This window comes from Ricinus communis, chromosome 10 (assembly GCF_019578655.1).
Source record: "Ricinus communis isolate WT05 ecotype wild-type chromosome 10, ASM1957865v1, whole genome shotgun sequence".
Lineage (NCBI taxonomy): Eukaryota > Viridiplantae > Streptophyta > Magnoliopsida > Malpighiales > Euphorbiaceae > Ricinus > Ricinus communis.
The window spans coordinates 7,150,109-7,168,094 of NC_063265.1; the positions used below are offsets into that span (position 1 = coordinate 7,150,109).

The 17,986-nt window shown below is 27.3% G+C and overlaps 1 protein-coding gene across 1 annotated transcript; it reads left to right on the top strand.

Annotated features, from left to right (window-relative positions):
• The first annotated feature begins 7,929 nt into the window (after window positions 1–7,929).
• On the top strand, window positions 7,930–9,850 carry LOC8269357 (G-type lectin S-receptor-like serine/threonine-protein kinase SD2-5). The gene is made up of 2 exons (XM_002531269.4): window positions 7,930–8,566; window positions 8,660–9,850. The coding sequence occupies exons 1-2, from the start codon at window positions 8,177–8,179 to the stop codon at window positions 9,689–9,691; spliced, it is 1,422 nt and encodes a 473-aa protein (XP_002531315.1). The 5' UTR covers window positions 7,930–8,176; the 3' UTR covers window positions 9,692–9,850.
• The last annotated feature ends 8,136 nt before the right edge of the window (window positions 9,851–17,986 follow it).

Sequence of the window (17,986 nt, forward strand, 5' to 3'; positions counted from 1 at the left end):
AGTCGACTGTTGATGATATCAGATTGGTGGGCAATGGACTTTGGAACCTACCAACCGGACATGGAGCATCTTATCTTCACAAACTTGATGATGCCTCGTATTCATGGTGGATTGATTATTATATGTATTTCTTAGCTTATCTTGATTTCTGACATGTTTAACAATATAAATTACATGCTTTTCCTGAAAAATATATATATATATATATATATATATATATATATATATATATATATATATATAAATAAATTAATGCTGGGTGGGATAGTGTGGTGAATTATTTTGACCTAATCTATAGTTAACAATACCTTATTTATTTGTTCTATTTATGAGTAATCAAGCCAGTAATCCCACTCTGATTAGTGACTCAATAAATCTTTTTCTTTTCCAGAAAAAGAAAAAGAGAGGGTTCCGGCTGAATCTCAACCCATAATGCATAAGTAAGATGTATGTCTCAGATATAATATATGGACAGATTCCGGTCAAGCATTGAGAGAAACCCATTTCAAATTAGTACGCCACCAAGTAGAAAATTCACCAATTGGTGGTTGATGACTGCTACTCTATTCGACAGGCTACCATGGAACACTTCAATTGAAGGAATAGTATTGTGGTCACTCTCCGAGACAAGTCAAACAGATACTATATTTTTATAATTACTTAAATATCTTTTACAAAAAATATTTTTAGATGTATTTCTAAATATATTAAAATATAAATGAATTCTAAAGTGCCATAATTATAGTAATTTTTTTAATATCTTTATAACTATTTATATTTTACTAGTTTCTTAGTCAACGTACATTGTACGTCAATATTAATTATTAAATTTATTTATAATAAAAAATTAAAATAATTACTAAATTTAGAATAATAAATACTATTAATATAAAATTGTATAATTTTTAAATTATAACTAATTTATCTAAATTTTATTTTTGAAAACTAATTAAATCATTTATATCTATAAATGCATTAGTTGAGTTAAATTTTAAATTTTCAAATAATTAAACTGAATGTTCTCATAATTCAAATTAGTTTTACATTAATATTATTTGTCATTAATAAGTTGATACATTATTAACCAAAATTAGAATTTTTTTTTTCTCCAAACATATCATCATATGTTTATTTGGAAAATATGACTCATTCAATTTAAATATCCATAATCTCCTAGATTAATATTTATTTTACAAACATGTTGTATACTTTTTATTTATGTATATTACATACGATGATATGTATTATAGGATAATCCTATCATACTTTTTTTTAATATGTAAGTAGAAATAGGTCATCCGGTGCTATTTCATAATAAAATTGCACATAAATTGAAAGGGTTTTTATTTAATATATATTTAGTCCACTTTATACAAATTCATTGTGCACAAATTGAAAAAAATTCATTATTAGCAAATATAATCTAAATTATTTTTATGATTTTATCTATTTTAAGTAAAGTTTATGATTGAGTCAATATTTTAGATAAAATAAATATAAATTTTTATATAAATTTTTGACGGTATTTAGGTATCTTCTCAAACTTTGGATTCATCACATAACTTTTTCAATAGTCAATTTGTTCAATTTAGAAAACTTAAAGTCTTTTGTGTTAGCTAGAATATAATTTCATTGGTATTTTATTATATAGATTTAGCATTGATTTTATTTCTCTTAAATAATTTAGTTTTTTATTTAATAAATATTAATAATTTTGTTTTTAGTGATATGAAAAGTTTATCTAATTTTTAGAAAATATAGATTTATCATATAATTACTTTACCAGCTTTACCTTAATTATAACTTTATATAAAATTATTTATAAATTAAATTATAAATTAAAACTGAGTATTTAATATTATTTAAATAGCTCGATTTCTAGACAATTAATTTTTATTTAAATACTTATAATCCATTAAATTAAAATAAAAATACTTTTCTTTTATCTAACAGTAGACTTGTAAATGATAAAATAATTGTTAAATCTAGACTGAATGAATATATATATTTTATATAATTTCATAAGATAGAATCTAAACCCATCCCGATAATCAATTGAACATGTCTAATATCTATTATACTATAAATCTTAAATAATTTAATATTTATAATTTTTATTGTCCTTTTAAAAATAAAAATCTTAGATTTTTTATTGATTTCAAAATCAAATTTCTTTTGCTATTAGTTAATGCATGGTATATTATTTTTATTTTTCTTCATTTATTTCCCCCCTACGCGCACACATTTATATAGATACACATTTACTTTTTTATATTTAAGTAAATTTAGTATTCAATATATTAAATTTAGTATTTAATTTTTTTAATAGGATTTTTGTTTTTTGTTTTTAATATTGTAGTGTCCTATTTCTATATAAATTTTATTCTAATACTGCTTATATTATTATCTTTTTTATTAAATTAGCAAAAATAAATTTTATAATCTTATAGTATCCTATCTCTATATAAATTTTATCCTTATACTACTATTAAATTAATAAAGGACTAAATTGGTCAAATCTTAACAACATTATTATAAATTTTTTTTAATAAATTTATCCGTCCTCTCTTCTCTTTGTATTTTTATATATGTTATAATTATCATGTGATATATATATTTTTCTATTTTTTCAAATATAGAACAAGAAATTCATATATCAAGTTTCGGATAGCTAACATATATCATTGTCTTTGATTGAAACAGGTCAAATCTTGCTCAAAATAGCCTATTTACCTTGAGAATTCAGCAAAAACCACGATGCTGAGACGACAAGCAACTGAAATATAAAATAAACCTGCTTTTGCTTAGGGATGGAATGAGAATTAGGCAGAGAGGGGATATACATTAATTGAGATAATATTAATGAACAAAACAAAAACGGTAAGGTTTCAGTTTAACGTACCAAATAATTAAGCGCATAAGATCTAAAGGAGGGGTACGAGTCCAAAAGCCATAATTTCTGACTCAAGAACTTCAGGTTACTCTTTATGTTCCACATCTCTGAATTTCATGCCTAAATTTGGCAGTCAATTCCCAAGAAGTTCTGCTCTGTTTCTCTTTCACAATGTCTTTCGCACCAGATCATTCTGTCAAAAGCACTTTGTCTGCCATAATTGTCCAATTTTCTTGTTATAAAATTTTAGTAACAAGACAATTATGGTCGCAGAGATGTGTAACGATCCAGAACATGCACAATATCCTAGACGGTAAACATAATCTTACTCACAGGAAAATGATATATATCCCAGTTCAGACCAATACACATAATATGCAGACGAAGATTTGCTCCGTCGTGGTAACCAGGCCTATAAAATCCCACAGGGCCCAGACAGATTATTTTATCTGAAACATTATGATTTTATAGAGTTGAGCAAATTTACAATTTCCACCAAAGATTCTGAGGCGATGCTTGAAAAGGAATAAAAACCAGAGCATATTGGGTAAACTGAAGTCCTAATGAATGATTATTACAGATTACCAACTAGAATGCGTTTCAAAGTCTGCCTTTGATCACCTATGAAGTAGGAAAATGCTGATAAATGAACGGGAACTTCGTTAAATTATCTTGTTGTATAACATATTTTCATTTTAGGATTTGATTTGCTTATTTTTGTTTTAATACCTTGTGAAATATATAACTATTAGCAAATAACGGTTAAATTGTACAATACTGTTAAAATATTATGATGTGGCACCCAATAACTACAACTGTCACGTTAGCACGAATTATATTCACAAAGAGCTAAAGTAAAATTAAATAAATCACATACTCTAAAGTGAAAATACATTAAATCACGTTAAATCACATAATAGTTTAGTAAAATTTATATATACATATATATAAACTCCATAAACATGCAGAAGATAAATGTCATTCTTACTCGGATCAAAACATAACTTTTACTTGTTCAAATAACAATTAAGGTGAAGCAGGATCAGGATCAATGAATATCTTTATGATAAACAGATTCATTTTGCAAGTTCGTTATTATGGGTAGCTCCTACAATAGATCAGACTAATAACATATATAATACTTAAATTCTCGATGTAGATGCTACATAGTTGGTTCTTATCCTTCAGAGACTACGAGTGTAATAGGAGCATCCGTCAATAAAAGGATCACCTTAAGATGATCATCTCATGGCTATTGAGAACGAATCAAATCAGATAGTTTTATTTCTCAATCTTTCTCTTATAATGTTATGTTCAATTAAATATTAAAATAAAATAAAAAATAAAAAATAAAATATTAAAATTAATAAAATTTAATATACCATTGGACCATATTACTAAAAAAATCTCATCGTGAATATGTTTAATAAATATTGTCTACCATTCAATTTTTGAGTTCAAATGTTATAATTCAGTAATTTTATTTTTGATGTTTTGTGTTTTGGTGGCTTAGATTGAATAAATAGAGAAAAATACTATTCTCTAAAATTCTAATTATTTTCGAGAGATGTTTTAGAATTGTAAAAGATAAATTTGTACATGCTATTCCCTGAAATTCTAGATATATGAGTCTAGTTTATTTTACAGAAATTCTTGCATGAATTTGGATGCAAGATTGAGAAAAAATAAAAAAAAATACATCAAAGCATGTTCAAATATTATCAGCAAATGAAACAATAAAATGTTTTGAATCGAATTAATCCGAAGATGGCAGAATTGTAAGTTTTTAAAACTAAAAGGTTTTGTAGATAACATCTTCAAGTTTTCAATGCAAAGTTAATCAATCTCTCAAAGTCGGTATAGTTGCATGGCCGCATCTCCAGGCCATGTCTCACCCTTGAGAGCAGCCTGAGAACTTTGTTTCCAGAGAGACACAGCTGTGTGATGAGGGGCACGACCATGTCGCTTCCCTGTAAGCTGAACGCATGATTTTTAAGTTATTTTCAGCCTATAAAAACATACTTACGGGTTCCATAATCTTTGTCTTTGGCTTAGCCACACTTGGACAGATGGATTCTAAAAATTGATATTTAAAATAATATATTTAAAACTAATAAATTAATTTTTCTAATTAGACGATAACTTTTGATTTTAGAAAATAATAATATCTTATTGTATTTACAGTATCTATTTATATAATTCTGAAAACTAGTCAGCAAGGATTTTTAAAATATTTTTTGTATTATTAACTAATAAATTATTTAAATAAATAGTTTTAGAAAAAATAAAAATATTTATTTTTTTATTATTTTCTAATATTATAAATAATTACAAAATATCAAAAATCTATTATTTTATATATATGTGGATAAAAAAACTGATATACTAAAAGTGATGTCAGCATTATGTCATCTGGGGCGAAGTGGCTAATCAATTCCTCTTACACTTGGCGATAAAAGGCTTTCCCAAAATCCCACTCAAAAGGAAAGCCTGCGCACTCTGTTAAAGGGACTAATCAATTGTTCCAGCAAAATTTGATGAGCCCTGACCCACCTTTTAACATTGGGTTCGACACTCGGATGACATTTCTATTGACTTCACTCTCTAACTTGGTCGAACAATCCCTAACTAGTGCTGAAACCGTATAATTTGCCTCCTGCAATTTCTTTTTATATTTTATACTAATTTAAACATTGCATTTTTAACAGTTATTACATATTATTCAGTTAGAATTATTTCTTTTTCTTTTATTTTATAATTTTATTTAACAAGTTTTTTGTTTAAATTAAAATAATTTTATCTATAATAAATGATTGTTAACGTTATGAACTATGTTAAGGAGCTTTATATTATGGCCATTGTTGCCATTGAAAACGTTATGACTATGTTAAGGGAGCTTTAAATTTCTTCAGCTATTTATCGTCGTCTGCTAATCTTGTTCCCACCAATAGACTCGCTGTAGGATGGAGGATGAAATTTAGAGATTTCGAACTAAAAAATCGAATCAAAACATCCATTGATTATTTAATTTTTTCGAACTCGTAATATATCAAAATTTTCTTTTAATATGATTTTGAATCTCATTATTTCTCTATAATGAGAACTGTACCAAACCATCCAGTATTACTCTGAACTGAAATTAGAACTGTTTTTAAAATTTTATTTATTTATATATATAATTATTTATAATAGATAAGTTTAAATCTTAAGCTTAAACTTAAAATAAAATATAAAAAATCTTACCAAATATAAAATCTAACAATTTTACTCTAATAAAATTTAAATTTACTAGTCCAAATATAAAATAAAATCACTAAATTTTATATTTTATTACAATATTAACTATTCACTAAGTTTATCTCAATTTTTTAATAAAATTACAAGTTCATATTGTTATCATTCATTTAATTAAAAACTATAAGACCTAGATTTTTTAAAAATTTTAATAAAAAAAAATTATTCTACTACCAAACAAATTAATTTATTAACTTGTGATGATATAGTGCTGATATAACATTAATCATGTTTATAAATAATTTTTATTAATAATATGTATTTTAATAAAACAACAATATATTATATTAGATGGGTCGAACCATATTTATTAGTTGGACAATGAACTATTGCAAACATTCAACTTATCTATCTGAGCTATTAAATATATATTTATTTAATATGTAATTCCTTATTAACTTGGCTTATTGAAAATAAATTTTTTTATTATATAATTGTTGAATATAAGTATACTGTAAATGTAATGATTTTATTTTTTGCTGTATAGTTTTAAATTAATTTTTGTCTGATTGATTTAAGTTAATTTTTTTTTTAATTATTTTAAAATAGAAATTTTTTAAACCTTTAGTGCCTATATCGTATTATATCGAATTATTCCATTAGATTCAAATGTCTGTAACAAACAGTTCCGAAAAATTGGTACGGTTAGAGATAAAAAAATTTATGCTACAATATAATTCTAAAATTTTAATTTAAAATATTTAATATTTAATATTTAATATGATTCTCGATATTTTTAAATTCCAAATTCTCTGGAATCGTTCTCACCCCTAACTCCCAGCCTACCTTCACCCTGCAGCCATACACATACCTTTCCTTCTTTCTCTTGTCCGTAATCTACCATTGACGATATGCAAGAGAAGAGAGCGCTTTTTCTCTCTTTTATGGTCTTTCCGCTTCTTTTTCTTTTACTTACTGCCTCCGATAATTACCTTCTTCTCTTTATAAACAATAGTAAAGATAGGAAAAATAGATTACTTCCACGATAAATTATCACTTCATCAAACAAGGAAGAATATTTTGATATGTATCTATAAAGAGAGAGAAGAAGAACATTGAGAATTATTAGGTTAATTTTTTTTAACTCTAATTAGTAAAAGTAACTCACATTAATTAGAGTTTATATGAGGTGTAAGTGGAATCCAGAATATTATATTTGTAATATGTCAATATGGATGTCTACTGAGCTGCCATATAATCAAATTTTGGTCAAAATAGATAATGGGGCTAACATTGTACTGAACTTTCTATAAATGGATCTATTTTTATAATTTTTAAAGTTTAGACTTGTAAAATTTTAATATTACGTCTATTTCTAATTATTAAAGTTTTTAAAACATTTTTTTAAATATAAAATTTTAAAATAATTAATAGATATTCTAAATATTATTTTTGTTCAAATAAATTTATACCGAAAGTGTTCAATGAAAATGGGAGATCATATCATGTTTATTCGTTATTTTGTAAACTGAATAGGCATAAAATATCAAAGATCAAACTATACTAACATCCACACAAATTAACCCAAATTTCTTGGTGTAATTATATATTTTTGTCATTAACCTATAGTAGGTGCTTTTTAAGAAATAGCTAATCTCAATGTCAATGCAATAAAAGTTAGGAACCCCAGAATTTAATCATAAACAGACTCCTAAAACCACCCTCACATGGACCGCCTGTGGCCAACCACCTTGTTTTTAATGCTTAAGCTATATGTAAAACAGCAGAGTGCTAAAAATAACAATCTTAACTGGCATAATGTAATCACTAACCCCACTACATTAAGCAAAAGAAATGAAAGCTCTTCCCCTTTTTGCGAGTGTAGTGGAACTTCCAAAAGTTCCCAACACTCATGCCTTCCTCTGTCCCTCACTTTCTTGATTCCCTCATGTTTCTTTCCTCAGAAAATCCTAATGCACCGCAAACCCACTTTCCACCCACTAAAGCAATCAAAGATAAACCACTGAACAAGGTTTTCAATTCTGTTTCATGGAGTTTTCTCTTCTGGGTTTTCTTCTTTTTTTTGTCTTGTTTGCTCATGCCCTTTGCAAATCAGATATTCACATTGGCCATAGAGTTACTCTTGCTGTACCTGTTGAATACAGCCTTGGAATCATTGGTAGAGCTTTCCTGATGGAAACATATCAAAGTGAACCCAAGTTTAAAGTTGCATTAAGTGTTGTGCCAATTAATGGGAAATATTCTTGTTCTTTAGAAGTTTTTCTTGGAGATGTGAAGGTGTGGAATTCTGGTCATTACTCTCCATTTTTCACTTCAGATACTTGCGTTCTTGAGTTAACGAAGGAAGGAGATTTGCAATTGAAGGGACCAAAAGAGCTAGTTGGATGGCGAACAGGAACTTCTGGACAAGGTGTGGAGGTAACACTTAGCACTAAGAAAATGGCAAAAGTTTCAATTTTTCAGCAAACAAAAAAACTAATCTTTTTTTTTCTTTTCAACACTTTGATGCAGAGATTGCAGATACTGGGTTCAGGTAATCTCGTTCTGGTTGATAACCTGAACCGTATAAAATGGCAAAGTTTCAATTTTCCAACAGATGTAATGCTATGGGGACAGAGACTAAATGTTGCTACTCGTTTGATTTCTTTTCCAATGAATTCAAGTGCATTCTATTCCTTTGAAATTCAACGCAACAAGATTGCTCTTTATCTCAATTCTGGTAAGTGGAACTACTCTTACTGGGAATTTAAACCTTCAAAGAACAGAAACATCAGTTTTATTCAATTAGGCACAAAAGGGTTAGAGTTATTCAATGATAAATATCACAAAATCGCGCAGATTTCTTCTTTGTCGAACTGGCTTCTACTTCAACCCTTGAGATTTTTAGCTCTGGGGAATAAAACGGGAAATTTGGGGCTATATTTTTACTCACCTGACAAGGAAAGATTTGAGGCTGCATTTCAAGCACTGAACACTACTTGTGATCTTCCTTTAGCTTGTAAACCATATGGTATTTGTACATTCTCCAATACTTGTTCATGTATTAGACTTTTAACTAAGGAAAATGAAAAGGGTAATAGCAATTCTGATTGTAGTGAAGGACTCTCTAGAGAATTCTGTGGTAAAGGTAAGGTAGAGATGCTTGAATTAAATGATGTTGGAAGTGTTCTGAGTGCTGCTGCTCCTACAAAGGTTAACATTAGCAAGGAAGATTGTGCGGATTCTTGTTTACAAGATTGTAAATGTGTTGCTGCATTATATTCCTCTGTTGAGGAGGGTGCAAGTTCCAGATTAAAAGAATGTTTTCTTTATGGATTGGTGATGGGTGCTAAACAAGTAGAAAGAGGAACAGGATTTACTTACATGGTAAAGGTTCCTAAAGGAACCCATGTTGGCCATGGGAAGTCTGGATTGAAGAAATGGGTAATAGTATTGGTGGGAGTTATTGATAGTTTCATCATTTTGCTTCTTTTAGGAGGTCTTGGGTATTATTTGATTCGAAAGAGAAGAAAGAACATTCCTGCTACTAGTAACACTACCTGAGAAGATTGCTTGTGATCTCATGTTCCTGGCATGAGAATTTAAGGCCACTGCCAGCTTTCCCTTTTGGGTTTCACTTGTTCATATAGATTATACAATTCTTGGTTGTTTCTACAGGCTGATTAAAATTTGAAAGGGTAATGAGATTTGAGATTGCATTTCTTTTTTGGTACCATTTATATGGGTGTTGCTGAACCTCTTGAAATCAAGTTTTGAGTAGGAAGAATTTTTTTATAGCGAAACACCGAGTTAATAGATGTCCAGTCATTTTTGATACTGCAATTATTTGTTATCAATGCTAAAAGATCAATTCGGCAAAATTTTTGTCAATCCTAATCACAGGGTCTCTTCTACTTTTTGCACTTTACTTTCTAGTTTACAAGTTTCAATTATCAGCGACAAACGGATTTCGACAGTTTCTAGTCCCAGTGGCCAGGGCATAGGAAGCAAAAGGTCTGGAAGCTGTTTATACCTAGAGGTAGGGATATTTAACCAAACCAATAATACCAATTTGAAGAATTCGATAAACCTGAAAAAGATATATCAAATTTAAAATGTTTTTAGATTGAAAATGATTTAAAAATATCTAAAACCGATTAAAAGTGGTGAGATAATTCAGTTTAAAACTTAAACAATATTGTAGTATCCGGCCAAATCTAATTTAAAACAAAATTAAAATTTATATATTACTACGTGTTGTTATATCATTTTAATATTTATATATATAGCTAGCTTTTGATAATAGTTTTTTTTTTTTGTTTATATTGCTATTTTTCTCTTAAATTCTTACAAGTATTTTTTAGTTTTATCTTTTTCTCATAAAAAAGTAATACTGAATTTGAGTCTTTATTTATTTAATTCTATCTATTGATCTAACCTAACTATATAATTATATAGAATTTTATTTATTACTTTTCTCATTAAGAATTTTCAATTTTTAGATCAAAATTTAAATTTTATTTTTACATTATATTTCTAAGATCGTTTCCAATTAAAAATTGATGAACTTAAATTTATTAGTTTTTCAATTTTAAAATTAAATTCAGTTTTACATAAGTGCAATTCAACTAATATAATTTAAATTAGTATATAAACCGATGGACTCGACCCATGATCAACTGTAGCTAGTGGGGATACTACCATATAAATATTGTAAAAATATTAAAGATACAGTTTTTTTAATTTCTTTTTAGAATATAGTACTGGTTGTTTTTTAGTTTGTTTTATAAAACAGCTAAAAAAAAAAAAAAACAATCACATCATATTTTTTTTTTTAAAGAATTACGCAATAAAAATAATTTTTTTATTAATTTTAGAATATTTCTTAAAAATTGTGGATAAATATTAGCCAATGGGCCCACACTTTTTCTCCATCCAAAGCGTGGGGATGGTTCCGTGTTGGGCTTAATTAGAGTAGCCAGGTCCTTTGTTATTGGGTTTCAATCTCCACGCACTGGCCGTGGCACAGTCTGCAGTTTCAATTCCTTTTAACATTTTAATGTGGAAGTTACGTCCCTCTGAACTTTACTACATTCAGATTTAGGCAAATGGATTCATATAAATCCAAAACCTTTGTTTTGAAAGTATGAAACACAACCCTAGAAAAGTAATTTTTGTTTCAAAGTTTCGTTTTTTTCCTTAAACGCAAGCCAAACGACCACATACTAGTGTTTGGCTGCAGAAATATTTTAAAAGGGAAGGGGATTGTGCTTGATTTGAATTTCAAATAAAAACCCAAGTACTTAAAAATTCTAGATCACTAGTTATCAAACATGGTTTTCATGCTTCATATATTATTATTTATAAATTATCAAACAAACTGAGTAAATAACTACTACAAGTATTTGTAAACTCATCAGATTTGACAACATATAATAGCCAGTAGCAGAGCCAGGAGTCTAAGTCAATGGAATCACAAATAAAATCTATTATTAATAATTATATCAGTGTCTTCAGTTTAAGAAAATAATTAAAAAGGAAAAGAGCATCGAAAGGTTAGGATTTAAATTTTGCATTGACTAATATAACCAGAGACTCCCCAATTAATAGGCATACATTTTATTTAACCGAGTAAAATCCTCAGTTTATTATTAATTGTTTATTACCCAATTTGGAAACGAGTAACAATTTTTTAAGAAATTTAAATTGACTCATCATACTACCTAATTTATAGATAAACTTAATTGTATAATGATTTAGACCTCATTTTAGTTAAGGGATTCTAGAGTCTACACATTTAATCAGAATTTGTGGATTTTAAAATTTTCATTATTGGACTAGATATAAATGAATTTTTATTTAAAGTTAAAAGGATCATTTTTGGAATCAAATAAACTTATTAAGAACAATATTGGAATAAAATAATTAATATATCAATCCATCATTATTTTTTAAATGATGGATTTTGAAAATTTCCACCTCCACCTTCAAAAATGAGAATTTTCGAGGGTGAGAAATTTATTAAAATCTATCAATTTACACTATATTTTTTGCTTATCAAATAATAAATTTAAATTAAATTTATGAATTTTATAAACTTTCTCATTTAAGATTATTCAACGACTCTATAGAATTATTTATTAAGTATTGCATTTTTATTGATTGGTTTTTTAATAATAAATTTAATATTAATAAATAATCCAATAAATAAATATAAATATTAATAAATAATGATATATATATGGTTTGTTTAATTATTTTATAGATAATGTTGTAGACTAATCCTATTTTAAAATGAGTTGTTTATTTGTGTATTACATAGCTATTTCTATTATATAAATAACAATGTCAAATAAATTTTTTAAATCATCTAAGAAAAGTTTTAATATTTTATAATTAATTGCCAAATTTCGAAATTATAATAATTTAAAATATCTATCTTAATATAAAATTTCTAAAATTTTAAAATTTTATCAATACAATAAATATAAAAGTTATTTTAAAAACATTCGTTGGTTGATTTTTTTAGTTGTATATAAAATTTTAATAGTAAAAATATAATTGATATGCTAAGATTAGAAATAAATATATAATTAAAAAATTAACTTATTAATTAATATAATATCAACTATATAATTTAGAATTAGAATGATTTTTAATTAGAAAATAATTTTTTAATTAATATATCAATTATACAATAAATATAAAAAATTACAACTAACATAATATCAATTATATGTTAAGAATAAATATAAATATTAGAAATATAATTAATATTTTATTTTAAAGATTAGAAATAATTGTTTACTTAGAAAATTAAATTTATTAATTTATACAATTAACATAAAAATTATAATCACTATAATGCTTATATGTGAATAACAAGTACATATGTCAAGAACACATTTATCTTATATATATATATATGAAGTGTATTTTATAAATATTTAATTTTAAACTAGAGATTATCAATATGATATAGTATGCTATTAGAATTTTAAAGTGTTTTTTAGCTAAAAGTTATGAGTTAATTTATTAGAAAAGTTTGACTATTTATTTAATATAAAATACTTTAAATAAAAATAAAAAGATCATAAAAATATTTATAAAATAGAATCAATCGATTCCACTGAATTTACAGTGGCTCAATATTTACTCCATCGGTTTAACTGGAAAAGAAAAACATAAAAACTCTAAAATCTCAATTCTAAACTTCCATAAACTGTTTTGATTTATTTCATAATTGTAAAAGGAAAAAAAAAAAAGTAAAATAATTAAGGGTACAACAAATGATATTGAATATTGAGGGGGACGTAAATGAAGATGTAAATACCAATTAAATTTCCACAAAATGCGTGGAGAAGCATCGATGAATATTAGAATTATTAATATTGTAGACTACTTATCTATCAGTCAAGACATCGAACATGCACATTGATCCTTCATTTTTTCTGGGAAATGCAGCCACTTATGTGTGTCATCATTAGCATTATTGAAAGAAAAATAAATAAATAAAAATATTATATTTCTGTCGCATCATTTTCCCATTTTTAACCAGTAAAACATCCAATAATGACATTCTCATTGCAGCCAAATAAATTGGGAGTGGGTTACCAATCGTTTCAACCCAACAGTCGTTTGATGTTTCATTTCATATATATAGCTTCACACAAGTTTTGCAACGTGGCATGCATCATGTCCTGAAGAGTTTGTTTGTCAGTTGAAAGAAAAATAAAAACTTTTATTTTCCCTGTCTCCTACTTTGTGGGGGAATTTTAGCCATCTTAGTTGAAATTATAACGTTCTTAGCTGTCTAGTGGGCTATTGTCCCTACATCAAATCCTCGATGAGAAGGTGGATTAATCTTCAATCCCCAAATCTTAATTCTGCTGCCATGGTGCAGTTTCTGTGGGATTTTGCTGGCTATATCCTACATGTGACTAATTTGGACAACCACGCATACTTTTTAACAGCAATGGAAGTAAATTTTTAATCTCTTTTTTTTTGTTTACAGAGAGTAGTAATATATGAGATATAAGCAGCCCGTTTATATTTATTTGCTGAAATATATTAATTGAAATGCACATACATTAGACTAACTCTTGCCTGTGAGAATTATTGAGTATCAAAGTTTATATTGAAGAGAAAAATAAGGTATCTTTCTGATCAGGGACCTATAGCTATCCGAATACAATAAATTTAAGGGAGAAAAAACAAGTAAAAAAGAATGGTCTGTTTCATTTTCATAACCAGAACTTAGCCCGTGAACCTTAATGTCACAACAAAGAAGTGGCATGTTTGCATGGACCCTTGGGTCACTTAACTATCAGTTGTCAAATTGTCACACATGCACTACATACAGACCCCACGATACTAACATCTCCTCATCATTTATATAACAGCCAAACACCAAACTATAATATATATATATATATATATATATATATTATAGTTTGGTGTTTGGCTGTTATATAAATATAAATATATATATATATATATATATATGCATTCACCTTCTGAATCATACATATGTGCTGTTAGAAATTAAACAAGGAGGCTAATAAGAGTATATATATTTTCTACTCTCTTCTATTTATTCAAATCTGTAAATCACGCTTAATCTTATGGGTCTTTTTTCTGACCAATAAAAAAAGAATAATCTTATGGGTTCTTTCATTGCATTCGAATGCATGCATTTTTCTATTTGAAGTATTAAATTTTGAATATGAAAATGTCAAATAATAATATGGCTCAGTATTATACTCAACATGGATTTTTTCAAATCTTAATAAAAAAAAAATATTTGATTCCCAAATAAAATATTTGTTACAATTCTATGTCTATGATTCAAATCATAACGTGAAAATAAAGCAATGTAAAAAGTGGCAGGTGTTGAATTCGAGATACTCGTACAATGAGAATTAATTACTTTTATGGAAAACTAATCATTTATATAGTAACAGTGGAGGAGGAGGCTAATCAATTTGTATTCAAAAACAAGAAGAGGCTAATTCCATGTGATTCTTGACATGAACTTTGTAGTGATATAATCATTTAGGTTTCTGGAGCGTTGCCTCACAACGCGGCATCCATGTAAATATTGTAAAATAAATAATTTATGTGAATGATGATTGCCTATTCCTGAAAGGTATTTTGATTTATTAGATAGGGTTTGGAATGTTAAGAAATTGATTGTACTACAATGTAGACAAATATATATAGCTGTCAAGAGATTGTGAGGCTTTTTTGTGAGTATGGTTTTGCCTTTGGCTCCATATCACAAGTGCTCCCAATTAATAATATTACTTAAAAAAAAAAAAAAAAAGAGAAAAGAAAAGCTGTCTCCGCAAGCTTGATCGGAACCCTATGCACTTTCCATATGGAAAAAGTCACTTCTTTTTTGGTGTCTAACTTATCCTACAAAGTTACCAGAGTTTTGTCTATCCTTCCGAGACTTGACTTTTCTCTGTATCCAAGAGGAGTTTAAGATCTCTAGTCTCTGTGCTTCCTTTGCCCTTGTTCTACAGAACACAGCTTCTGATCTATGTAATAATTATTTTTTTCGTTTGTGGTTCATTAGCACCACTGATTCACCTCATACTTCGGAAAACTGCTTCTGGACCTTCTAGTGTGTAATGAAAATGAAATATTTATGGAAACAATTGGAAAGAAAGAGGGTATAGAGGATATAATCTCATCATCCTTGTTCTTGATGAAATATCTCATCAAACATGTATATTCATGGTGATATATTGCACTTGAACATGCATATGCTACACCTATTTAATTTTTCATGTAAAACCTTGGCATGATCTTCAATGTCAAATTCAGCGCTTTGATACACAATATATTCGTGGAACTCCGAAGTCACGTATTCAATATTCAAACACTTCAAACCTCGAAAGGGTATAAAAAGAATGCACATATGCATTGTCAGAAACAATGATTTAAGGAAATAAATATACATTGATAGAATGGGGTTTTCTGGAAATATCGTCATAACATTTTTCTCAGAGGAGGTGGACAAGAAAAGTGGTTCATAGCGCAGACTTCTTTTCTCAAGGTTTTGTATAACGATTACCTACACCTACCACTGGGATTGGGTTTTCCTGTTGGAACTTTATTTAAGGCATTGGAATCTCATTTGCAGGAAAAGTTTGGAAAGAAGAAAATAGGTTTTGTCACGAGACAGTTTTCCAAATTTAGAACTATTTGTATCAACGTAGGTATTCTGTGATTGGACATTCAATCATTCCCTTTTTATTTTTTCTTTTTACCTATATGTGTTTTCTTTAATCTCTTCCATAGCTTATGTCTTAATAAGTAAAACTTACTCGAAGAAAACAGATGCATGGAACCAAACCAGGCATTTGATTGATGATCATTGCCTAATTTTGTTGTGCTTGCTATTTGATAAATAAGAACAACCGAGATGGTCATGTCTTGCTTTCTAGCAAGTAAGGTTCTGATACAAAAAGATTTCGTCATCTATAAATTATGAATTAATTTTCTCTGAGCATCCTAGGAACCCAATCAAAGATTTTCTTCTCTGGTAGACTTGCAGTTTCAAACCTACAATTCTAGTAGTTTGTTTAATTCAAACTCTTCCCGGCACATCTAAATGTATCTTTGAAAAATGACAGCTATCAGAATTCAAACTCTTTCTTTTATAAAGAAAAAGAAATTCCAAATTTTATCCTAGGGGCTCGGATACTACTTTCTAGTAACAGAAGTCTTAAAAAGAAGAGAAAATTGAATAAAATGGAAATGCATATTATTAAGAGTCCGAATCCTATAATAATTATGAAATACAATTCTGGTGGATGAAATAGTGTCATTAGGTCATTTGGCTTTCCATAGTTATAGTTTGACAATTTTCTATTTTATAATGACTAATAACATCATTATCCCGATAAGAATAAAGTCACTCTCAGTTCATACTATTCTTAAAACTTCTTTAAATAATTCAAGTGTTGGACATGATATTAGAGTTTCTATCCTTGAAAGATTTAAAGATAACTCTCATATAATATTAATTAATTATTTTCAGTATAAGGTAAACTAGTTTTGCAATTTTTTAACTCTTAAGTTCAATAACTTAACATAATATTAAAAATTCTATAATTCTAAAATATAATTAATTAATTATTTCATCAAAAATATTTACATCAAATATTATATTAAAGATGTAAGAATTATTCTTGAAACCCAAATGAAAAAGTAAAATGGTTGTTTGACATGGGAAGATTGAAGGACTATTTTCGATTCCTAGAGTGATTAAATCCGGTGTGGCAGCAAGAATCTTGAAATCTCTTTGAGGAAAATAACAAAATTAAATTCGAAATTCATTAATTATAACCTGATATATAGCGAGTTTATTCATTGTTACATCAATCTAGAAATTTATTTAAAAGAGTAAGCACGTGCATTCTTCAAATAACAACACCTCTTCTAATTAAATGATGGCATCACTATCTAGTAGCAATATGCATCAACATGGGGGCCATCTTGCTTTGCAAATTAATATTAATATTATAATTTTTACATGCTTTTCAGTCTTGGTCTCTCATCTAAGATTGAACTTTTAGCAAGGTTGATTGGTTTTTTCTTTTTCATATGGTATATATCTAAAACTATATGTAGAATAGAATGGTTTGGAGGCCACTATATTCTGTGCTAGATATGTAGTTATTGTTGCTAAGACAGTTTAAGCTCTACCAATTAACGAGTAATTAACTTGTTAAGATTGGAAAATATTTGAATTTAAATTTTTCATTCAACCCTTCACTATTATTTGATGAGAGTTTTTAATTTTTATAATAAATAAAAAAGGCAATGAATGCTTTTTATATTGTGTAG